General features: G+C 59.1%; 3 protein-coding genes across 3 annotated transcripts; 2 read left to right on the top strand and 1 right to left on the bottom strand.

Moving 5' to 3' along the window:
- Nucleotides 1–736: 736 nt before the first annotated feature.
- Nucleotides 737–1,886, top strand: LOC142008389 (vacuolar protein sorting-associated protein 28 homolog). The gene is made up of 2 exons (XM_074985571.1): nucleotides 737–1,071; nucleotides 1,477–1,886. The coding sequence occupies exons 1-2, from the start codon at nucleotides 878–880 to the stop codon at nucleotides 1,592–1,594; spliced, it is 312 nt and encodes a 103-aa protein (XP_074841672.1). The 5' UTR covers nucleotides 737–877; the 3' UTR covers nucleotides 1,595–1,886.
- Nucleotides 1,887–2,695: 809 nt separating this feature from the next.
- Nucleotides 2,696–17,949, bottom strand: LOC142009064 (tonsoku-like protein). Its single transcript, XM_074986503.1, has 26 exons — nucleotides 17,919–17,949; nucleotides 17,045–17,140; nucleotides 14,366–14,508; nucleotides 13,899–14,082; nucleotides 13,193–13,322; nucleotides 12,785–12,956; nucleotides 12,497–12,611; nucleotides 11,782–11,927; nucleotides 11,380–11,532; nucleotides 10,959–11,084; nucleotides 10,040–10,235; nucleotides 9,819–9,883; nucleotides 9,555–9,644; nucleotides 9,151–9,223; nucleotides 8,861–9,024; nucleotides 8,628–8,751; nucleotides 7,801–8,543; nucleotides 7,626–7,720; nucleotides 7,194–7,350; nucleotides 6,861–6,939; nucleotides 5,961–6,262; nucleotides 5,339–5,510; nucleotides 4,654–4,826; nucleotides 4,397–4,470; nucleotides 3,646–3,779; nucleotides 2,696–3,265 (listed from the first exon to the last, which is right to left on the bottom strand). The coding sequence occupies exons 1-26, from the start codon at nucleotides 17,947–17,949 to the stop codon at nucleotides 3,072–3,074; spliced, it is 4,131 nt and encodes a 1,376-aa protein (XP_074842604.1). The 3' UTR covers nucleotides 2,696–3,071.
- A 269-nt stretch (nucleotides 17,950–18,218) lies between these two features.
- On the top strand, nucleotides 18,219–24,403 carry LOC142009065 (uncharacterized). Its single transcript, XM_074986504.1, has 2 exons — nucleotides 18,219–18,388; nucleotides 19,863–24,403. The coding sequence occupies exon 2, from the start codon at nucleotides 20,372–20,374 to the stop codon at nucleotides 21,884–21,886; it is 1,515 nt and encodes a 504-aa protein (XP_074842605.1). The 5' UTR covers nucleotides 18,219–18,388; nucleotides 19,863–20,371; the 3' UTR covers nucleotides 21,887–24,403.
- The last annotated feature ends 231 nt before the right edge of the window (nucleotides 24,404–24,634 follow it).

Here is a 24,634-nt window from a genome sequence, read left to right on the forward strand (position 1 = left end):
CTCCCAAGAGGGCTGGAGTGAGGTGCCCTGCTGCTAGCTTCCAGGCCATTGCTGAGGCACCTCTTTTCTCTTCCAGGTTTTCATCACAGTGATGGACAAGCTGCGCCTGGAGATCCGAGCCATGGATGAGGTGAGAATCATTTACAGAGGGACAGAGGATAAGACAGGGAGTATCTTACAGCCTTGGTATAAATCCAGGGTACACCCCCAGCTTGAATACTGCGTGCAGATGTGGTCGCCTCATCTCAAAAAAAAAAAAAAAAAAACACCCTTGGCTGTGGAAAAGTTTCAGAAAAGGGTAACAAAAACAATGGATTTGGACCGGGTCCATCTGAAGAGAGATTAAAAAGTCTGTGACTTTTCAGTTTAGAAAACAATAGATGAAGGGTGCGGGGACGACTAAGAGGTCGACAAAATCATGACTGGTGTGGAGGAAAAATAAGGAAAAGGTATTTACTTGTTGCCACCACACGAGATCTAGGGGTTACCCAGTGAAATTAGCAACAGGGTTAAGAACAAACAGGATGTATTTCTCATGCAGTGCACCGTTCACTTCTGGAGCTCCTGGCCAGAGGATGGCGTGAAGACCAGGACTTTATCAATAGAGTTCCAAAAAGAGCTAGATCCATTCAGGGAGGTGAGGTCCATCGGTGGCTGTTAGCCAGGATGGGCAGGAATGATGGCACTAGCCTCCGTTTGTCAGAAGTTGGAACTAGATGACAGGAGATGGACCACTCAATGCTCAGCTGTTCTGTTCGCTTCCCTTGGGGCAGGTGGCATTGGCCACTGTCCGAAGACAGGGCACTGGGCAAGATGGATTTTGGTCTGACCCGGTGTGGCTGGTCTTCGGAGAGAGAGGGGGACAAGCTAGGGGTGCATGGAGGCTTCACTGCTGGAAGCAGCGCCTGAAGGGGGGTGGGGCTTTCCCAGCCGGGCCCCAGGCAGGAAAAGCAGAAGCTCCATGCTTTTGTGCATCCAGATCCAGCCAGACCTGCGGCAGCTGATGGAGACGATGAACCGCATGAGCCACCTACCTCCTGACTTCGAGGGGAGACAGAAAGTGAACCAGTGGTGAGTAGGGTGCTCTGAGGCCCCTGCCCTCTGCAGGAGCAAGCCCGGGTCCTGACCCAGCTCTCCAGGACAGGGCCTGGACCTGCCTTGCCCCATGGCGCTCCTGCCAGTCTGAGGGCATGGGGGAGCGCAGAGTGCCTTCGGGCCCAGCTCCATCAGTCTGCTCCCTCTGCAGTGGGAGGTGCTTGTCCCCAGCCCTGCTCGCCATGTCTGATCAGGGGCCTGGTTGCGGGGTGGGACCGTGGCCAGAGGAGCTACCAGCTTCCTCCTAGGCCAGCACTCAGGGCGACAAGTCATGGCTCCTGCCAGGTCCCTCCAGTACTAGTGCAGGCGCAAAGTGCAGCCCAGCAAAGGGCCTTCTTCCTGCTCTGGGGGCCAGGACTGTGCCTTGACTCTCCCCGGCAGGCTGCAGATGCTGAGCGGCATGTCTGCCTCTGACGAGCTGGACGATTCCCAAGTGCGCCAGATGCTGTTTGATTTGGAATCCGCCTACAATGCCTTCAACCGGTTCCTGCACTCCTGAGGCTGGGCCCTGCGCCCTGCCTGGTCCTGAGGAGCGCCCTCCCACTGTAGCAGTCCAGCAGGCTCCAGGCCCTTTCCCCTAGGCTGCTGTTGGGGGCAGGAGGCTGGGAGTGGTGCACTGCAGCCATTCCCGCAGCAGGGTTAGGGCAGAGTCAAGGTGAACTGTGCTGCTGCAGGGCACATTCACACTGGGCCAGCTCCAGCCAGCCTGTCTCCTCTCCTCCCTCCCCGTGAGTCCTGCAAGCAGGGCGGGAGACTTGTACACCTGCGGTAATAAACCCCCATGCTGGCTATGCTGCGGCTCTTGCTGGGTGGGAGAAGCAGGCACAGCCACTGCCCCTGTACTCAGGGCCTGGACCAGCCCATCAGCTCAGATTTTCTGGGTGCCACAGCAGCTGGCTAAGGCAGGGCGCTCCACCCTTGCTGACAACAGGTCATGCCCCAGGCTGCATGGGAGCCTGGGAAATGAGGGTGGGGGGTGTCAAACAGCTGTCCAGAGGGGGAGAAGGCTGGCAGGGTACAGAGCTCTGGCCCAAGCAGCAGAGGGCCAGGTCTCTGCGTCACTGTCTGCAGGGTGGCACAACGCCGGCCTGGAGCAGAGGAGACATACAGCACTTTATTGATTGGTTTCCCAGGCCCCTGCACCAGGCAGAAGCCCACCCTGTGCAGCCAAGAAAACACCAGCCAGCTAATAAGTCTGTCTGAACTAGTCCAGTGGCCACTGGCAGGCCAGAGCTAGAACCTGTACAGCTCGGGAATGGGGGACAAATAAAATATCACCCTCCACCTGTGTGGGGAGACGTGCAGTAGGGAAGGGCTCTTCTGCAGGTGGCCGCCTTCAGTCTCTGGCAGCTTATTTCCCCACGCTGGCTTCAGAGCCTGCTCCAAGGCCAGTGCTGCCCCAGGAGCCAACCCCCCAGCCCTGCCAGCAGCCCCAGGGTTCTGCTGCGCAGGTGTGACTGCAGCTGGTGAGACACCACAGGCTGGAAACCAGCTTTCCGGGGACACTCTGGGACTTGCCACCCCTCTCTGTTAGCAGCACAGGCCCGGTAGCTCACTGCCTCCTGGGGACACAGCCGAGGCCTTGGCTCCAAAGCCCAGGGACCCCCATGGGGCAGAGTCCTGCAGCGTTCTGGTGCTCGGAGCCCGAGGCAGACAGGCCCAGTTCCACAACAGCAGCCGGGGCCCTGCCTCCTTTGGTTACGACGGGACCAGCAGCTCCCTTCTCAGCTTGCACTGGTGCCAGGTGGGGGGAAGCTGCAGGGCTCTGGGCCCCCAGAAAGAACAGGTGCAGCAGCAGCAGCCAGGTCCTGCCCCTCCCCATGGGCCAGGCCTGAGTTCTGAGTGCAGAAAAGTCGCTGGCACAGGCCAGTCACCGTGCCTGGTTCCTCACGTCTGCCCAAGTTCCCTCTGCGAGCAGCCACAGCCCCAAGCAGGATGGGCCTCTTGTGTGCTCCAGCTGCGAGCGGTCGGGCACTTCAGATGCTCTTACAGAAGAGCTTGTGGTGCTGCGTGACTGTGCTCAGAGAGGTGCCCGGAGGGCCAAGCCAGGACTCACCCACGCCCCGCTGGTTGCTGCTGCTCAGCTGCCGGCTGCAGAGCCGCAGCTCACGCACGTTGGCAGAGACCCGGGCCCACGTGGTGCTGTCCAATGGGCCTCGCACCCTGCAGCCTGCGGGAAGGAAACAGGCCGTTGTAGCTACTGTGGCGCACTGAGAATCCTGGACCCGGCCCAAGAGGGGACAGGCTGGGTGACCCCCCTTGTGCCCTTTCTATCAGCTGCTGCCCCTCGCTACTCCAGTCCTGCCTCCTCTGCTCTGCTCTGCTCTGCACACCACTACGGAGAGAGAAGCAACTCGGCAGCGCCAGCCAGGCCGGGGGCTCTGCTGGATCAGGAGCAAAACTCCAGGGCTCACAGCCTGCCCCTGCCCCCTCAGGATCACCTCTCAGTCCCTCCAGCGAGGGCAGTGTGATGCTCCCGCGGCCCTGCCAGGTGCAGGGAAGCAGGACCCCTCCACAACCCAGGGATCTTGGAGCCCTTCACCCCCTCACCTGCCAGGCTGAGGTATTGCAGCCCCTGGCGCCTCTCCCCCAGCGCTGACAGCAGCATCTGCAAGCCCCCGCTGGTAACCTCTGGGTTTGCAGACAAATCCAGGGAGATCAAACTGGGACAAACCAGGAGGCACCTGGGACCAAGAGAGTCAAACAGCCCCATGCCTCTCGGCTCACCCACAATGCACTGTTGCCCCATGGCCCACCCACTCCCTGTGGGCTAGGTGTTAGATGTGCGGTGTGCTGGCACTGCAGCCTTGGAGCGAGACCCCCAGGGAGCACAAGGTGCGACGGGGAAGGGAGGCAGCTGGACAGGTGTACTGCCTGTGAAGTGCAGTAGTAGAACCAGCAGCTCCACCCGACCACCAATCCACGTACGCCCGGTTCTGGAGGCAGGTCCTGCCGCTCACCAGGCCTCCCACCCAAGGGCTTGTGGCTCAGACTCCCTTCCCGCTCCGTCTCTTTTTACGGGAGGGGGTTCACCTGGTGGCCCAGAAAAGCACAATGCAGGGACAGAAGGTGGCCAGTGGGCTAAAGGCGAACATGGCCACCTGACGTCTCACTCAGGCTCTCTTCCTACTATGTCCCCATGGGCTGGCTGCTGGGCCCAGCCACCCCACGGCTCCTACCCAGCAGGAGATCACTCCGCATAGGACCCAGCTGGGTGAAGGTTGGTGTCACACACCCACCCCATTACCTTCTGCCCCACAGCAAAGCCCCTGGCCCAGGGACCCCAGCGCTGCCCCTTTACCTGGCCAGCTCTGCGACAGCCTCATCATTCAGGTGGTTCCCAGAGAGAGCCAGGTGGGTGAGCGCACATCCCTGCTGGAATGGAACGGGGGGGGGCTGAGCCCAAAGCCACACACCACAGCTGAGCCAGTCAGGGCCAAGCCAGCTGCGTGAGAGGCCCACAGCCCCAGGACAAAAGGGGCTCCCCTGCCACGTGCAGAGCTCCTGCAACTCCTGGAGCCAGAGAAGGGTTACTGCAGGACCCCCTTGCACCCGTACCTGTGTCAGGCACCTGACCACCGGATCCACGAGAGGCTCGCCTAGGCGGGCCGCCACCGAGCCAATCTCCAGCTGGCTGAGGGTGGCGTAGGGCAGACTCCTGAGCAGCAGCTGCAGGCCGCTGGAGCCCAGGGCATTGTGGGACAAAGCGAGGGTCTTCAGGTGCACAGCTCCTGGGCCAGGGGCATGCGGGAGAGACAGTGTGTTAAGAGTGAGCCAGCTGCCGTCTGGCCCGGGCAGATAAAGGAGGCTGGGAGCTTGGCGGAGGGGCTGTCCATAGCTGCCTAACTGGAAACTCAGGCACCCAACAGGCCTGCACTGGGAAAGAACGGCAGAGCAGGCTGCTGTGGGGCAGACCTGGCAGGGAACCCAGGGCGTGGTAGCTGTGGGGCAAGACTGAGGCAAGCCCAGGCCTGGGTAGCTGCGAGCTGTGGGGCAGAAGCTGGCAGAGAGCGGACAGGACAGCGGTCCGCATTCTTTCCATGAGTGGAACCATCCTCACCCCCAAGCTGTAGGCCCCGTCCCAGTGAATGGGGCCCTCCTGGCAGTGCCTCTGTGTAACGGGGGCCTAGCCTGTAGACCGTGGCGCTGGGGGAGGGGAGCCACAAGGGAGGGCACCACCTGTACCATGAGGCCACGCCTGCTGTGCCCCCACTCGGGGCTGGGGGAGTGCAGGGGCACTTACCTTTCAGGCTGTTGGCCAGCAAGAGGCGCTGGTGCTGCCCAAAAGCCTCAGAGAAGCCACAGGCCTGCAGCCGGAGCGTGGTCAGGACCGGGCAGGCTCGAACCAGGCAGGCCAGGGCCTCGCAGCTCTTGTCCCCTAGGGGGTTCAGGCTGAGGTCCAGCTCTTCCAGGCTCTGGAACAACAGGGGCGGAGGAGTCACCCCAACCTGCTGGGCTCTGCCCTGTGCCACCAGACAGCCGGGGCTGGACCCCCGCTGGGAGGACCACAGCGGCAGCCTCAGCCCCAGAGAAGGGACGGAGCAGCAGAGCCCCCCCCATGCTACAGGGACCCTCACAACCAGCCCCTCCCAGAAGGACCTAGGAGCAGGCACCTTGGCACCAGCACGGCCACAGCTTACTCCTCCCTGATCCGGGGAGCCCCTGGTGTCCATCAGGGCAGCCCTGGCAGGAGCTCATCAGGGCCCTTTACACCAGCAGTGCCAGAGCCGTAGCCCAGAGCGCCAGGATGGGCAGCTTGGGGGTCCCCGAACCTGCTTGTGTCTCCGGGGTTCAGGCGGGAGGCCGGGGCCCCTCCCACCTGCCGTTGAGGGGAAGGGAGGTGCTGGACACACCCACAAGCCAACCTGGAAGACCGCTTGGGAGGGCAGCCCTGCTGCCAGCGCGCGGAGCCCCTCAGCACCGAGCTGGTTGGCCGACAGGTCGAGGAGGGCCAGGCTGGGCATGGTGCCCAGCGTAGCCAGCAGCTCGGCAGCCAGGCCATCGTCCAGCCCCGTCCCAGCCAGCCGCAGCTGGCGGATGGAGCTGTGCAGCTTGAGGGCACGCAGGAGTGGGGTGAGGTGGGGTTGGTGCAAGGAGAGGCCACAGGTGCTGAACGAGGGGCCCGACTCCTGCAGCTCCATCATCTTCAGCAGAAGCCGGTGCTCGCCTGCAACAGGAGTCCATGAGGGAAGACCAGTCGCTGTGGGGCACCCAGACTGACGAGCTCCCAGCCAGCTGCTGCCTGGCCGGGGCTAGAGCCAAGCAGCCAGGGAGAGGGTGGGGGGCAGCCGCGACCGAGGACACCCTCCCCCTGCCCAGCACCACGTGGGGGGCAGCTGCGACCGGGGGCACCCTCCCCCCGCCCAGCACCACGTGGGGGGCAGCCGCGACCGAGGGCTCCTGACATTGCGCACCGTTCAGCGGATGCTGGACAGGTCTTCCCCTGGCATGTAGCACGGCCCTGGGGGTGCCAATCTGTCCACCCGAAGCCACATTCCACCTCTGTCCCCTTCCGTAGCTGGGCCAGTGACCCGGAGACTGAGGGACTTGCCCGAGGTCACACACGCAGACGGTGGCACAGCTGTGCCCAAGCCCCCTGGACCAGCCTTCCCACTGGAGCCCCTCCTGCCTGTCCCCCCCACGGGCCGGCTGGCACTCTCCCCAGCCGGCTGACCGCCCTGAGGCGCTACAAAACCCAGCGAGACCCTGTACATCCAACGGTTCCCACACGCAGGCAGGCAGCAGGGTCCGTGGCATCCCCTTACCCACGGCCAGGCTGCAACAGGCCTTGCGATACCGGTCGGCGAGCGGGGGCAGGTCCCAGGACTGCACCTCTGCCAACACCTGCAAGGCAGACGAGAGCCCTATGGGTAGGAAGGAAGGCCGGCTGGCTGGGCAGCACTGGCAGGCTCAAACACAAGGGGAAGGGCATCGCCAGTGAGGGGTGAAGCCAGACCTCCGAGCTCCCAGTCATCTGGGCCCTGCCGGTTGGTGCAGAGTCCACAGTGATGGGCCCCACCACGACCCTTCAGCGGCCTACAGGGGGACCTGGTGGGCTCAGCCCTGGAAGCGCCAATCCTGGCTCGGGTGCCCCTCACCTCCTCGTTGCTTTGCAGGACGTCCACGATGAGATCCTGGGGAGCCAGCAGTGCCCCTTCCTTCTTGAGGGTGAGCTGGGGCAGCAGGCCACAGGCCTGGTAGTGGCGCTGGGCCGCCTGCTCTGCCAGCCACGCCACCGGGCATCTCTCGAGGCCACTGCAAGGGAAGGGAAGGGAAGGGAAGGGCTGAGCCAGAGCGCCCCACCAGAACCAGGCCCCCAGCCCGCCCTCCCAGGGTGGGGCAGGAACAGGGCAGCCCCCCCCAGTGGCAGAGGGGAATGGCCCTGTTACCCCAAGTCCCTGACCCCCTGGCGCTGCCTGGGAGCTGGACCCCTCCGAGGGTGCTGCTAATGTTGCCCCAGACCCGGCTGGGGGGGCAGGACTCCCGGGCTCTGGGCCACGCTGGGAGGAAGGATGCGAGGCAGCTCTCACCTGTGCGGCACGGGGATGAGGAAGACGTTGTCTTGGACCCGGACCCGCACTCGGATGGGGGGTGGCCGAATCGGGGCTGCAGCCAGCAGTGGGGCCTGGGAACAGGAGAGGGGAGTCAAGACCCAAGAGACAGCCCAGGGGACTCCCTTGCTGTTGTGCACCCCCAGCACCTCACCTGTGGGGCCTCTCCACTGCCGTCTACGGGCCTCAGACCAGTGGCTGGCTCCGGAGCCACCAGGGCCTGGCCCCCGCGGGACCGACCCAGCGACGTCCTGTCCACTATCTGGGTGAGGCGGCTTTGCCGGGCCCTCCTCTTCTGGGGCAGAGCAGCTGGGAAGGGGGCTGCGCCGTCGCTCTCAGACCCACTGGTGCCCCCTGAGTCCGAGCCCGACTCCCCCGGGCGCCGGTGGCTCCTCTTGCGGGGCTCCCGGCTCGCCCCCAGGTCGTCCTCCAGCCAGTCATCCCCCACGTACTCCTCGGCTGGGATCAGGGCCGGCCTGGCAGAGGCCTCGGCCGGCACCGGCTCAGGGACCTGGCAGGACTGGGCACTGCCGACGCCACGGATGGCTGCTTCATACTTGGCCTGCCCGGTGCCAGCGGGGGGCAGCCCAGGCTCTGCCCGCCCGAGGAACCCCGGCACCCGGCTCTCCTCCCCCAGCGCCCTCAGGCTCAGGAGCCGCTGCCTCTTCTTGACAGGCCGGAGCGGGGTCATGCACTCGTCCAGCTTGGCCCAGCACTCTGGCCCCTGCCCGCCACGCTGGGTCAGGATCCTGCAGGGCGCAGTCGCCTTTGTGGAGGGGCCCCCACTCTGGGGCTGGGGGGCCACAGCTGAGCGGGGGGGTGTCAGCGGCTCAGAGAGCTCCGCATCAAACAGCTGGCTGTGCGGCACATCCTGTGGGGGCTGAGCCACCTCTGCTGCTGGGCGGGAGACAGGGAACCCCGTGAGTTGGGCCCAGCCCCCAAGAGATGCCCCCCCACAGCACCACTCCCACCCGGCCTCACATCGCCCCACCACCGCCTCCTTGAGCAGCTGCTCCATGGCTCGGCAGCGCTGGCGTGTCTCCTGGTCCAGGTCCCGGCCGTACATCCTCACCCACTCCCGGAGGGTGCCCAGAGGGCTCAGGCCCTGCGGCGGATAAGATGGAGGGGCTGAGCCTCAGGGCCGCCCCCAGAAACCCCACAGCTGTGCAGGGGTGCCGAGCCCAGCGCCCGCCCACAGGCCGCTGCTCCCCCACCTTGGCGTTCCTCAGCACCGCCGACGCGCCCCTCTGGAGCAGCAGCTCGGCCACGTCGAAGTGGCCGCAGTTGAGAGCGTCGTGCAGGGGGGTGATCCCCTCGCAGCCTGGGCCCCCGGGGTCATCGATGGAGGCACTACGCTCCAGCAGCAGCCGCACGATCTCTGGGCACAGGAGCCAGCAGTTACTGCTGGGTGGCAGCACTAGGGCCCCCTCCAGCCGGCCCCCATCACCCGTTCCAGCCCCTGCCGTCATCCGCCCCCAACACCGACACCCTCCTCACCACTCACCCAGGTGCCCGTGGTTACAGGCCTCGTGCAGCGGGGTCCAGCCGCAGTAATCCCGCGGGTTCAGGGGGTGGCCCTGCCCCCAGGAGGAAAGAGACATGAACAGGCATGAGGGTTACGTGGGGGCCAGGTGCCCTGCTGGGCTTCATGCCAACTCCCGCAGGATCTCCCCCTCCAGCTGCCCTCCCTGCGGGCCAGGCCGGGAAGCTGCCCAGTGCCCAGCGCCTACCTGGCTCACTCCCACGCGCCCTGCAGGCCGGACACACTTGCTGAACGCGTCCCCTGCTGGGGGCTGTGAGGGCCAGAGCAGAGGGACGCCGCGACCCCAGCCAGCCGCCCAGCTGCCCCCACGGGCCGACGGAAGGTACCCCAGGGCGCCCTGCCCAGGAACGAGGAGCGGCTCCCACCTGCTCCAGGAAGAAATGGACCCGGCGCAGGTTCCCGTCGATGCAGGCGCGGTGCAGCGGGGTCTCACCCCGGTCGTTGCGCCGGTTCCACTGCAGGGCACAGGGAGGGCGGAGGCGGGGTCAGCACTGCCCGGGGGCCCCAGATCAGAGCCAGCGCCCTCGGCCCCCCGCCCCGCGCAGCGCCCCGGGATCCGGACTCGCCGGCGCAGGAGCTGGAGCGACGGCCCCACGGGGCGAGGACGCTGCGCCCAGGCCCAGCCTCACCTTGGCGATCCTGCGGCGGCCAGGCACGCTCTTGCTGTAGCCGTCCAGGTCATCTTCCTCCCCGTCTGGAACGCACAGGCCTGAGTGAGGCACCCGGCTCCAATACAGCCCCCACCCTGCCAAAGGGGGGCCCGCGCCAGGCAGACGCGCAGGGCTACAGCCTCACCCGGCCGGGACTCGGCTCCGGCTCCCTCCCCGTCCCCCACAGCCGGCCCACTCACCGCTCTCAGACAGCTCCAGGTCGCTCTCATCCAGGGGCTCGCTGCTGTCCTCCTCCTCCTCCTCCTCCCCCCGGCTGTCCCTGGCGCTGCTCCAGCCCTGCGAGCGGCACAGGCCCTGAAGCCTGGCCAGCGTGTCGGGGGCCTCAGGGTGCCCCCACTTCTGCTGCAGGGGGTGAAGGTGCTGTAGGATTTGCCGCTGGGGGGGTGAAAGGATGGGCTGATCACCCTGCCCAGCCGCAGATGGGGTTGGGCGCTCCCAGGGCTGCTAGCCCAGGCCTTGTCAGCTGGGGGCGCTGGCCTTTAAGGCAGTCCCCAGGCCCCCCGCCCAGGCCTGAAGGGGCCCTGCAGGGAGCAAGGCCAGGGCACTGACCATTGGAGCAGCTCCCAGGTCCCCCAGCCCCTGCCTAGCCCAGAAGGAGCAGCTCCCAGCACTGACCACTGGAGCAGCTGCCAGGCCCCCCAGCCTGGCCCAGCAGACAGGCTATGAGTGAGGGGAGGACGCTGGCTAGGCACTCTCGAGTCCAGCCCCAGCACCGCAGCTGCCCTGGGCGCCTTTCAGCTCCAAGCCCCGGCACCCCACGCCCTTCCCCTGCCTTTCTGCTGTGCTGGCGCAGGAGGAGCCGGGTGCAGCCTGGGCTCCCCGGCAGGTGAGCAGCACGGTCCCTCCCGGGCATGTGCCAACAAGGAGCAGAGCCTGGAAGCGGGAGGGGGCCAGAAACCAGCACTTTCGGCCACAGGCCCTAGCAGGGAGGTGTTGTGCGTAGGGCGGGGGGCTGGGAGGACTCCTGGGTGCCAGTCTCAGTTATCGCAGGCTCGGGGGACCCCGGGAGGGGCACTGCCAGCTGCCCAGCCTGAAGGGGGTGCTGCAGGCGAGCACTGGCATCCCCATTGGGCAGCAGCTTTGGGCCCGTCCCCTCACCTGCAGCCTGGGCTCCCCAGCCTGCTCCGCGCACCGGAGCGCGCTCTGAAAGCAGGGCTCCAGGGCCTCGTAGCCTTCGCCAGCCTCCTCCCTGGCCAGGGCGATGTTCAGCCAGGTCTTCCCCTCCTGGGGCACACAGACAATGGGATTAGCTTCCCCCCACCAGTCCAGCTCCACTGGCAGGGAGCCCACCCAGGGGCACGGGGTAAGTGACAAAGAGCAACTCCTTTGCCATCCTGACTCTTACTCCTGCCCCACCCTCCTTCCCTGCTCCCGAGCTGTGGGGCCCAGCCAGGCCCTGCTTGCGAGCTGAGCTCCCCTCCCGCAACTCCCCAGAGCACGGCCAAGCCCAGCACGGGGTCCCCAGGCCCTGCAGGGTGAGACTGGCGGGCAGAAGGCAGAGCCCAGGCCGCCCCCTCACCTCCAGTGGGTTTCCTCGCCGCAGCGCCAGCTCCGTCTGGTAGTGCTGGACCGCCCGGCCGGGCTCCCTCAGGTCCGCAAAGGTGGTAGCCAGAGAGACGTGGATCACAGCCAGCTCCTGCTCAGGCTTCTGCAGGGACTCGGCGTAGCGCAGCTGCCAGAGACACCGTCCACAGCATGCTGTGCCCGGGGTGGCCGCCCGCCCCCGCAGGGCTCGCCCAGCCCCATCCCTGCTGCCTGCAGGAATCTGAGCGGGTGCCCCTGCCCTCGGGCCAGAGCTTGGCAGCACTTCGGCGGCTAGGAGGAAGCGGAACCAGCCCCTTACCATGCACGGAGCCCAGCCTCCAGGCAGCCTGGTCCTCCCCCAGCCCACAGGCCGAGAGCAGGGGCAGCCCTCACCCACCTGCCTCTGGTAGAACTCCACCGCCCGGCGATAGTCCCCATGCTTGGAGAACAGGTCCCCCAGCTGCTCACACAGGCCCAGGGCTGTCTGCAAGTCGCCGGGCACTGCCTCCTCCAGAGCCTCCTGCAGATGGCTGACCTTCATGGCTGGGGGAGAGGCCAGCAGTGTGAGTGGCACGCACCGGGGGTGGGCTGGTTTCTTCCCCCTAGAGGCTCAGGGCAGGTAGGGGAGCCACAGGTGAAGGGGTATGTGGGGACCAAGGTCCCCCTCACCCAACCCAGCCTGCAGGCCTCTGGGACAGTGAGCACCTGCAGAGCCCCCTTCGCTGCCCCCCTGGGCTGGTGCGGGGTCAGTGTCAAAGCACCGCCCTGTGGTGCCACTGGGGCTACGTCGGGGACGTGCCAGAAGCCCTGTCAGGAGTGGCCTGTGCAAGCGCGGCCCTGCACCCGAGAAGCCGCGGCACCTTTCCCTGGGCGTGCCTGTGACACGGGGGTGGGGGGGGCGGGCACCGCCCCAGGAGCCACAAGCCACACAGGGCTGTGAAGGGGAGGGGCTGCACTGAGAGCCAGAGGTGGAGAGCTCCCAGCCCCAGTCAGCCTGGGCTGAGCCCTGGGGAGTGACACCCAACCTCCTCCCGGCCAGCTGCACAGGCCACTGGGTCCCCTCAGCCCCCCCCGCGCCGTGTCGCAGGGAGCCCCAACCCGAGCCCCCTCACCGTAACGCAGGTTCCTGCGGATGCTCTCGCGCTGCTGGGGCTGCTGGGAGCCCAGCACGTAGGCCTTCTTCAGCGAGCGCCTGGCGGCCACAAAGTCCCCCAGGCTGAGGAGCACCTGCAAGGCCCCAGGGCAGCAGGGTCAGCAAGGGGAGGGGCAGAGAGGTCCAACTACCAAAGGGTGCTGGCCTGGCGGGGGGGAGGGGGCTGTCCCCTTGCTGGCCATGCTGGGTGGTCAGGCCCCAGGGGGAAGAGCCTGGGGGCCAAGTACGGGCTCCCCGCTGCCCTCACCTGGGCGATGCCGGCACAGCACTCACTCTCCATGCACTTCTCCTTCATGGTGTGGGCGCAGTCGCGTGCCCGCTCCAGGCAGCGCATGGCCTTGGAGTGCTGCCCCTCCCGCAGGTGGATGTGGCCCAGATTGAAGTAGGCCCGGTACAGGTCTTCACAGAGGTGAGTCTGCCTAGAGGGAGACGGGTCACCCGCAGGGTCGCCCGCCCATTCACGTCCTCAGGAAACCCCTGGGCCCTGTGCCCCCACCTGACACCCCCCAGCCACAGCACCAGCCGGTTTCCTGAGCCAAACGGCTGCAGCCACCAGCAGAGGGTGAACCCCAGGGAAACACAGGAGCTCTTCAGAGGGGCCTTCGGCCTATCAGCACCACCACCCGCCCCTCCCAGGGTGGGGCCAGGGCCTTACTCGGAGATGAAGATGCTCTTCTTGATGTACTGGCTGCACCTGGCCTGGTCCTTCATGCTGTCGTACACCAAGCCCAGGTTGAGGTAAAGCCGGGCCCTCATCTCACTCAGCTCCCGCTGCGGCACCTTCCCTGGGACAGCCAGAGCCAGCCCGTCACCCAGCCGGCTCCACAAGGCAGAAGCTCCAGGGCCAGAGAGGGGCTGGACAGGTCCTGGACCCCTCACCCTCCAGCTGGCCGAATGAGCTGAGCAAATTGTCTCCCAAGGGATGGGGTGGGAGCGCTGGGAGGTCCCTACGGAACAGTCTCGGGCACGGTCCTGGCTGCCCTGCTGTGGAACCGAGAGGTCAGAAAAGGCTGGAGGTCCCTGAGTGCCCTTGCATATCCCACAATCCCGGCGGCGAGCCTAACTGGGCCTTACAAGCCAGCACGAGTAGATGGGAAGCCCGGATGAAAGCCTGAGAGCCTGCCCCTTCCTGGCCAGGCCAGGGAGTTCCGGCTTGGGGAGGGGATGGAGCTCAGGGACCAGGGACATCCCAGATGCAGGCTCTGGGGCAAGGACAAGGGGTAAAAGGTGGGGACTTAGACCGTCTGGTCAGACAGCCAAGGCAGAGGCCGACTGGTGACCCTCCCCAGGGCGCACCACATCCCAAGCTGATGGCTCCCCTCCCTAGCTCCGTGTCCCACAGCTCCCAGCCTGGCTCTCACCTTCCAGCTGCTCCTCCAAGATGGCCAGGCTCTTCATGAAGGCCTGCTCCGCCTCCCAGAGCGCCTCCCCGGCCTGGCCGCTCTCCGCCACGAACATGTAGGTGCGGCCAATGGTGGCCCAAGCCCTCTGCTGCTCAGTGTGGTCGGACACAGCGCAGGCCAGCTCCAGATGCTGGCGCTGGTGCTGATGGAGCAGGAGAACAAGAGGGCGCATGAGACCCCCCAAGCCCCATGGATCTGGGCTGGCTTTGAATTGGGCCCTGCAAGGTTGACAGCTCAGGGGTTACCACTATGTGCCCTAGTGTTCCCTTTTAAACCCCTCCAGCCATTCTGTCGCCCCTGCTCTGGCTTGCTGCTCCTGTCACCCCGTGGCCTTTGGCGGGGCTGAATACTGGGAAAGTAGCTCTCAGCCCAGGTCCTGGGGAGCCCCAATCCCTGCAGCTGATTATCCCCCTCTCCCCCATTACCTTCAAAGCAGCTTCATAGTTCTCCAGCTCAGCCAGGCGCTCCCCAATCTTCCGGTGGGCCACGGCACAGCCGATAACATCCTCCACGCTCTCCAGGAGGCGCAGCTCCTCCTGGTGCTCCACCAGCGCCTCTCGGTACCGCCCTGCCGGGAGCAGAGAGACACTGGGGTGACAAGCGAGCCAGCTGGCTTCCCAAGGCACAGCAGGGGTCCCTGGGATGAGGCACACCCACTCCATCAGCTACAAGAGCAGCCAGAGTAACAAGCCCGGGGCGTAACCCCTCTTGGGGCTCAGAGCTGACATGCACCGGGGACTCAAGAGCACATCTCCTATGTTAACAACAACAAGTCCCGTGGCACCTTATAGACTAACGTATTTTGCAGCAAAGGCTTTCGTGGGCAAAGACCTGCTGCATCACATAGAATCAGAGAACACTAGGACTGGAAGGGACCTTGAGAGGCCATCGAGTCCAGCCCCCTGCCCCAATGGCAGGACCAAGTACTGTCTAGACCATCCCTGATAGACATCTATCTAACCTGTTCTTAAATATCTCCAGCGACAGAGATTCCACAACCTCCCTTGGCAATTTATTCCAGTGTTTGACCACCCTGACAGTGAGGAACTTCTTCCTAATGTCCAACCTAAACCTCCCTTGCTGCAGTTTAAGTCCATTGCCTCTTGTTCTATCCTCAGAGGCCAAGAAGAACAAGTTTTCTCCTTCCTCCTTATGACACCCTTTTAGATACCTGAAAACCGCTATCATGTCCCCCCTCAGTCTTCTATTTCCCAAACTCAACAAGCCCAATTCTTTCAGCCTTTCTTCATAGGTCACATTCTCTAGACCTTTAATCATTCTTGTCACTCTTTTCTGGACCCTCTCTAGTTTCTCCACATCCTTCCTGAACTGCGGTACCCAGAACTGGACACAATACTCCAGCTGAGGCCTAACCAGCGCAGAGTAGAGCGGGAGAATGACTTCTCGTGTCTTGTTCACAACACACCTGTTAATGCATCCTAGAATCATGTTTGCTTTTTTTGCAACAGCATCACACTGTTGACTCATATTTAGCTTGTGGTCCACTGTAACCCCTAGATCCCTTTCTGCTGTACTCATTCCTAGACATGCTCTGACAAAGCGGTTCATTGCCTCCAAAAGCTCATGCTCCAAAATCTCTGCTAATCTATAAGGTGCCTCAGGACTGCTTGTTGTTCTCGAAGTTACAGACTAACATGGCTCCCTCTGTGATACTCATCTCCCATGTTGTAGCTGACGGCCTCTGATTTTCTAGCTACAGGAAATACAGTGGCTCTAGCACACTTGGATGGCAGCAGAGCATCAGACAAAATTAGCTACATGCAACGTTAGCCAAACTGGAGCACTCTGGGATCAGCCCAGGAGCGTACAGGGGGAGAGAACAGGCTTCAGGGGGTGAAGGCAACAGGCTGTGCCGAAAGGTAAACTGGCAGAGGGCAGGGATGCTCCTGGCACAGCTCCTCAGAGATCCGACATGAGCCCAGTTGTACCATATCTATTAATGCCCAAGGCAGGAACAGCAGGAGTGCACTGATGGGCTTTGCTGCAGACACAAGTCAGGAAGGGCGCTCGCTCCGGAGGAGGATCGGCATGGTAGGCAGGACGATCGGGGGGATCTCAAAGCCTGCAGCAGAAACGAGGCGCTGCTCAGTACGACAAAGGACAAGGTGCTTGGAGTGAAGGGCTACCGATAGCCGGAGGCTCATCAGCTGAAGTGAAGGAAGGTGAGAGAAACCTGGATGCTTTGGCTGGTTATAGGGTGACTAAAGCCACCTATGCAATGCAGCCACACAGCAGGCAAAGGCACAGTCTCTCCAGCAGAGAGAGGACCACGTCCATGACTGATGACAGCTGGTCTGGAACACGAAGTACCATTTCCTGAGCACAAAGGGGGACTTCACCCCAGAGAAAGGCAGAGAAGAGCCACTCAGGTTGTTGAGGAAGGCAGAGGTGACTGGAAGAACTTGGCTGGCCTAGCTCGCAAAGAGAAGGCTGTGAGGGTGTCCCCCGAGTCTCCGGTGATACACCAAGGAGGTCAGGCCCAGGCTGGGGCCAAAGCAGGGAATGCAAGGGACAATGCTGGCCTGAGAACAGAGAGTCTTGAGTAAAGTTGGCTGGCACAAAGGAGAAGGTTTCTAACCATTGCAGGGAGCTGTGGGGACGGAGGCCAAACAAGATTCAGGTTAAAGAGAGAGCTAGATGTCACAATGGCAGGGAGTTTCAGGCATGGGGCGTTCTTCTTCAAGAGCAGGGGTCAGGTCACAGGCCAGGATCATCGCACTGAATCGGCTCCCTGCTGGGGGAAGGTCAGCTGTGTGGCAGACACAATCTCCTGGGGGCTGGTCCCAGCCCATGGATGTACCATCCCTGCAAACAAGAGCCATTCCAGGCCTGCTCCCACGGCCAGGAGCCCTCCCCAGCCCAGCCGTCACAAACACAGCCAGACCAGCACCGACAAAGACAGCCGAGAGCATTGCCCAGTGACCAACTTTCGAACGGTGGCCCCAAAAGCAGGGCCTCCAAACCTTCCTCAGAACGGCTCTCCCGGACCCATCTCTCCCAGCGTCAGCCCTGGCCACGAGAGCCAGACAGCAGTCAGCTAGCCACCCTTTGCCATTGAGAGCCAGGCCCTGGGACCCACTCACCATGTCTGGCCAAGATCTCCCCAAGCTGGTTGCAAATGGCAGCTTCCTCCTTCAGGCTGCCACTCCTCCGGGCCTTGTCCTTTGCTTTCTGGAGCACTGGGGGGCCGGGGGGAGAGAAGAACATCAGAACCCGGTCAAGCTCCCACAGCCTGTCAGCATCAAACCCCTCTGGCGCAGAGTCATCGGCCCTCTAACTACGTGCCCAGCTCAGGGCAACAAATCACAACACGCAGGATTTCCAATTACCTCCACCACCATGGAATCTGACCCCCAGCCTGGCTGCATGCTCCCTGGGGGAGACAGGAGCTGAGTCCCAGACACATGGACAGGACTGTCGCAGGGTAGTCCAAACCCCCTCACCCCACACTGCCCAGACCCGTCTGGGAGCCTAGCTCAACGATCCCACCTATAAATGACCCTCTCTCTGGCCCCACACACCCTCAGCCCCACCCACCTCCACCCTCTCTGACACCCTCCTGCCTCCCTGCCACACACAACTGCAATATCGCCTTCAAATCCCGCACCCCCTCTGCCCTTGCCAACCTATCACCCCCCTGCCTCTGACTCCCCCCATCACCCGGCCCCCTCTGCTCCCCCATCACGCCCCAGATGGTGCACCCCCTTTGATCACCCCACACCCCACTGCCCTGCCCCGCCCCCATCACCCCACCCCATCACTGCCCTGCTCCCTCTCACCTCCCACCACCCCACACCCCACTGCCCTGCCCCGCCCCCTCTCACCCCCCATCACCCCACACCCCGCCCCGCCCCCTCTCACCCCCCATCACCCCACACCCCACTGCCCTGCCCACCACCCCTCCGATCCGCCTGCCCCAAGCTCCCTGCCCCGCGGCCCCCCGCGCCCGGCCCTCACGGCGGATCTCCCGGCTCCGCTCCGCGCTCATTCCGCCGCCAGCTCCCGTCCCGCCGCGCCGGTTCGAACCGAGCCCGCCCACGCGCCGATCCCATTGGACGCCAATCCCATTTCTGTACTCCCATTGGCTACCTTTCACTCGGATCACAAACAACAGAGCCAATCACAAATGGAGTCCCTTAAATCCCGCCCCAGAGCTGGTTAAATCCCCTATTCTGATAGGCTGCGAAGGAATTCCATCGACGGGGCGTGACCCCCAGCATGCAATGCGGCCAGCAACTACAGTTCCCAGCATGCCGCGCAAAGATTCCCGGCTCGGGCCTTTCGCTCAACCTAGGGCCTGGGCTGCGTTGTATTCTGGGACTAGTAGTCCTGCGAGCGGCAGGGCTGGGCCAACGCGAGCTGGGTCGGTCCGGTCCGGTCGTCTCGGCTGACTGGACATCGCAGTCCGGTCCGGTTCCCGCAGCCAGGTCGGTGCGGCGCTAACCTCGGCAGGTGGCTGAGGCGGGGATCTGGGCCCGAGGGAGGGGCTGAGAACCGCCGCCTTGACCAGGGAGCGCCGGTGACATTGGCAAAACGGCCGTCTCCCGGGAGACCGTCTTGGTTACCAGAGGGGCGCTGAGGTGCGGCGGGGCGGGCCACGCCCCCAGTCCGGGCGCGAGCCGCTGAGGTGCGGTTAAGGCCACGCCCCCACGCCGCGCGGGAGCCGCTGAGGTGCCCTTAAGGCCACGCCCCCAGCCCGCGCGGGAACCGCTGAGGTGCGGGAGCGCCAAGACCCCAGCCCCGGTTTTAGCTGTGGGGCCCCTTTCTGACCCTAAACCTGATGGTCGGGTCCAGCCTCCCTGGTGCGGCACCCTCAGGCCCCCACCGGTGCGGGAGGAGAGAACTTGCGGGACCACAGGAGGGGATTATTGTCTCGCACGTCACCAACGCTGCTGCTGCTGCTGCTGACCGGGCATCACCAGGCTACCCCTGCTGAGTGGACAGCACTGGGGGCTGTCGACAAACTTCATGGGACCCCGGGAAACTTGGCCACGCCCGTGATAAGTGGTTATCTGGGTAACTCAAATGGTGCCGGATTACAGATGTTGCTGGAGGAGAGATTCTGGGTTAGAGAGGAACAACCTGTACTGCAATGGTGCCAGTGATAATGGCCCCTCACACCCCAAGTCAGAAGGTTGTTTCATGATACCCCACAATTAAAGCACTTCATAGAGCCATAGATCTTGTAATCTCACTTTGTCAATGCACAGATGACTGAAATTCTAAATTTCAGTAGCTTTTCAATGAACCTTAGATTTATACTTCTGCTGTTGAGCAATTAAATTCATGTCATTATTTTAAAAAATAATCACCATTAATCACACAATTAACAAGTTGTTGCCTGTCTGCTGGAATGTATGCTCACAGTCAAGTTCCTCAGAGGTGGATTGATTGCCATTAAGTGGCTAAGCACTGCTATCCTCTCTGAGGCCATACTCTCACATTAGGGCTGCTGCACCTCCTATTGCAATCTTAATGGAGATGAATATTTGTTATACAAATATGTACATACACCCCCTAGAGCTGGAAGGGACCTCTGGAGGTCATCTCATCCAGTCCCCTGCCCTGGCATCAATTTGCCCCAATCCCTCAATGGCCTCCTCAAGGCTTGAGCTCACACTCCTGGGTTTAACAGGCCAATGCTCAAACCCCTGAGCTATCTCCCCACCCTAATTAACGGATGTTACTCATAACTTTAACTATAAAAATTATACATGTACATAAATAGATTTTACAGGTCCAGGGGGTTATAACATTAAAAATGATAGGTCACAAGTCATTTTTTGTTCAAAACATTTCTGAGTTATTCATAGGTGTGTTCATAACCCTTTTTCCGTAAAGCGTGGGGGGATGGTCCATCACAACAATATGTTTAATCTACTCTCTGGGTAACTTTTTTAGTGCGTCAACAAAAGCAGAGAGAAGCAACTGATGTCCACAGTCAACAATCTTATCTGGTGGCTAAACTGTGCTGCAGTCAGACAAATGCAAGGGCGAAATGACAGAACCCGGAAAAAAAAAGAATTCGAAGGCTGTGCACTTTTAAAAATGAGTGGCTGCAACTCCCAGAGTATCAGAATTGGCTTATAAAGGCAAGTGAAGACTCAGGATATTGTTCTATTTGTGATGTTCAATTCACAGTTAAGTTTGATTCTGTAAAAGCCGTCAAGCATCATGCAGAAACAAAGGGTCACAAAATCAAAGTACAAGGACAGGTGTGGTGTAATGCTAGCAATAAAGTCTCCGTAAAGAGTAACAATGCTGAAGAACAACGCATATGCGCAGCTGAATTGCTTTTAACATATCATGGAGTTAAACACTACCACAGCTACCGTTCTCAAGATTGTGGAAATAAACTGTACCCCTCCGTTTTCCCTGATTCCAAAATAGCTTCCAAAATTCACTGTGGAATGACAAAAGTAGAAGCTTTGATCGAGGCTGTATTAGCACCACATTCTTTAAAACTGGCTGTGCGAGACATTGGATCAGCACCTTTCTCAATCTCAGTGGATGCTTTTAATATAGGGAGCATGAAACTATTCCCAGTTGTCATCCAGTACTTCAATAAAGATAAGGGAATCTGCACATCACTCCTAGACTTTCTTGAAGATGCAGATGAAACATCAGAGGTGATTGTAAAGAACTTACGGAGTTGTCTTCAAAATGCCAGTCTGGTACAGAATAAAATTGTGGCATATGGAGAGAGAGATTTTGAAGAAAATGAGTCTGGTTTTGTGCACCTAAAACAAATGCTGGATTTACCAAACCTTGTACCAACACATTGCAGCACTCAGATAGTACACAATACAGCAAAGCATGGCTTGAGAATGCTCTCTTACGACGTAGAGTGTTTGGTCCTCAAGGTCTTCAGTGAAGTCTTTGCACTAGACGAGAATAACGGTGAACTTAAAGAGTTCTTTGATTTCATGAAGACAGACTATACAGAAATCTTACGCCAAGTACCTAAAAGTTTTCTGGCCCTTTTCACTGCCATTGAAAAGTTACTGAAGAATTGGCCGGCCCTCAAATCTTACTTTGTGAGTAAAGGGGAGGAGGATGTGAACTGCACAGTCTGGGCCTTTCTTTCTGAGCATAAGGACATAGCTTCCAATGATGAAACTATTACACTTCCTGAACTGTACATCTACTTTGTGCATAACCTTATGAGCCAATTTACCAGCACCATAAAGGTTCTTGAGAGTAATTACCTTCAGGTAACTGAACTGTATGCTACATTCAACAAGCTGAGAAGAGAGATTCAGAATCGACAAGAGAAAGGTTTCTATGGGTACAAGGTGATGCAACTCTTGAAAAAGCTACACCCTAACGAGCAGAACACCTTGATTGGAGACGCCCAGCAGACTTACATGCACATGCTCCGGTATCTAGAAAAGAGGTTTGATTTCAGTGAAAATTCTTTCTATAAGTTGTGTGCACCGCTCAGTCTGGACAGGCCTCTGGAGCTAGACAAACGGTGCACTTTGATGACAAACTTGGACATTCAAGTGGATGTAGATGAACTTTTCACAGAAGTGTCTGTATTGAATGATGCACTACCAATCCTAAAGGGTTCAATAATTAATGCTGAATCAGAACAGGAACAGCAGCAACATGAACGCCACCGTCAGACCGGCAGCTCTGAAGTCTGGGTAGAATTCTTTAAGTGCTGCGAGGCCCCGAACTTGCTTAGAATTGTGCAGCATGTGTTTGCTGTTCCAGCCAGCAACACCTTTGTGGAACGCATTGTTAGCGTAATGAAGAATTTGTGGGCCGATGAAAGGAACAGGCTCCAAACAGACCTAGTGAAAGCTGAACTGTTTGTGCACTTCAACTATAAAATGACATGTGATGAGTTTGCTGGATTTCTGCAGACAGGGGCAGCTAAGGAGCTCATGGCGGCAGCAGCCAATTGTGAGATGTTTTAATTGACATTTCCCACACCGCTGTTTGGTCTAGACTAATGCTCCCTCTCATTTTTCCCATCTGTGTGCAGAATAAATTTTGTTACGTGCACTGATGTATGTGCAAGGATGTGCACCACCAGTTAAAAACGTGCTGCCAGCTGTGAGCACTGTGCTGATCACCTGGGCGGCATATGAAGCTCTCCTGGGCAGCTGCCCAAGAGCTCAATATACCAGGAACCCTGATCTAGCGCAGGGTTTCTTAAACTATGTTCTGCAGAATACTGGTGTTCCCAGAACAACTCGCAGGTGTGCTGTGAGCATCTGACACTTTTTTGGTGTCATGATATGGTATTGGTATGTATGTTCTGTCTTTACAATCAGATACAATGTTACTATTTAATTTAATCAGGTACCACAGCAATGACTTCAGTTTGGTTTCGCTATATATGTTGCTAGTTGAGGGGAGCAGTTCTTTTTTTGGAAGAAAATTTTTGTAGCTGTTCCTCATAGATATAGTTTTGTTTGGTGTTCTGTGGTCTTAAGAATTTTAAGAAACACTGGTGTAGACTACCTGCTGTTATAATACAATATGGTAATATTTTAACGATCCTAAAATATTAAACATTAACCACTCTGGAGGCAGAAGGTGATTTAGTGGACCATACTTGAAGTTGCTCTACTTCATTACTTGTGAGCCAGGCAGACACTGAGCTGGCCCACAGCAAAGGTGAGTTTAAGCCCTGTCGCTGTCCTGCTTGTACCTCAAGTTGAGGAATAAATGCACAGAGAATTGGGTCCTCTGGTGGGGCATTGTTCTACACGCTCATCACTATTGGGACAGTGAAAGTTCTTTATGGCTGTTTTATGGAGTTTCTTGTCCTGTTCTTGTATTTTTGTTTTTAAACTTCTGCAAAATACAAGGGATACAACGTTTGCATCGAATCAGTATGTGACATCGAGTGACATGTCCAGGCATTTTAAACTTTGCACCTAGCTGCGTACTAAACCACACACAAATAAGCCACTTGCTTTCCCGAAGTTTTGTGGGTGCTTGGCCCCACTGAATATCTACTTAGCTTTATGAGGAAGTCAATTGAGATGCCTAATTTTAGGCAGTGAGGTTTTAAAGATTTTCTGTAGGTCCTTTAACTTGATAAAGGTATCCTGGAACCTAATCATTTGTCAGTTCTGTTCCAATGGTTTTTGTTACACCTGGAAACACTGTAGTTAAACATCGACCTTGGGTTTAATATCGCACAGATCCAGTCAGATCAAACCGTAACACCTCACCATCATTTTGTACTTTCCTACCTATCAGGTGGGAGGGAGTTGGCAGCTTGGATCCCGTCCTGCCAGCTGTTATCAACCATAACCATCAGCGTGACTGAGGGATTCCCAACACTTTGCAGTTCCAGTTCTTGTGGTCGCAATTTCTGCACTTCTGGGTTTAGCACCTCACTGCCCTCCAAGAGGGCTGGTCTCCAGATAGCTTAGCTCTTTCTGGAGGGAACCCCGCTCCATGTGTCATGGACACAACAGCAGATGGAGATACCACAGCTCGGAATATGGCACATCAATCTGCGTGAAGGTGTTAGTCTTGAGAAGATTGGTTGATTGATGAAACAATTTTCTTGGGCATTGGTGGTGTCCCCTTATCATACCCAAACCCTTTGTTAATGAGAATGAGAGCATCTTCATGGATCTCCTGTGACATAGGGAAGTACCAGTGATTGCACTAACTGATACGTTGTTTGCCTTTGATCACACAGGAATAAAGTGGTAGACTTGTGAATTTAGCCAGGTAATCCTTACCTCCAGTCCAGTGCTCTAACCACAAGAGCAGCTGTGTTCCTGTTAGATGATGTTGACTGTACTAGCACTTAACAGGTGGGGTAACTCCCCCACTGAAGAAACTTATTAACTTTACTATACACATGTAATGGGCAATTTCACTTTAATTAGTATTGGGAGGCACGTTTTTACCTTCTGTGAACAAAAGGTCTCATCACTTTTACTTACTGATCCACTGTTGCTTTGAAGAATTTATCAAATCATCATCCTGGCTGTTCACTGCAATATCATACTCCAGAAATGATCAAAACAAAAAAAGCAATAAACTCAATATTTAAGGCACAGAGAACCAAAAATAGTAATCAGGGTTCTGTTAATGACTTAAAAGTCTGCATCTTACTCAACAGGAATTTTCACAACAGTCTTGGAAGAGAGGCTGCTGAACTCTCTTTTATATTGAAATTCGACACATTAACACGTGGTTTGAACCGGGATGCAAATTTTCTGGGTTATTATGGGGGCTCTTTTGCATACTTGGCTTAATCTAATTCTTGACTCCCACCTCCCCCTCCACCCCTCTACTCTCTGATTTGCTCACCTTGATAATTTTTTTCTGATTTGTCAACCTTGATTACTATTTTTGGTTCTCTGTGCCTTAAATATTGAGTCTGTTCTGGTCTGGCTATGATCTGAAGAAGTGGGTCTGTCCCACGAAAGCTCACCTAATAAATTATTTTGTTAGTCTTTAAAGTGCTACTTGACTGCTTTTTTGTTTTGATAGTATATAGACTAGCACGGCTTCCTCTCTGTTACTTTCCAGAAATGATCAGTGTATCTTGTATAATGATTGTGAAGAACCTGCATTTTGGTGTCAGATGCTACCAGCGTGGTGCTCTGCTCTCTCCAATGCTGGTATCACTCGGCTGCGTGCGTGCGTTCCCTCTGTGTGCTGCCCCAGCTCTGCAGACAGCCGACACA

Source organism: Carettochelys insculpta, chromosome 2, assembly GCF_033958435.1.
Source record: "Carettochelys insculpta isolate YL-2023 chromosome 2, ASM3395843v1, whole genome shotgun sequence".
NCBI lineage: Eukaryota > Metazoa > Chordata > Testudines > Carettochelyidae > Carettochelys > Carettochelys insculpta.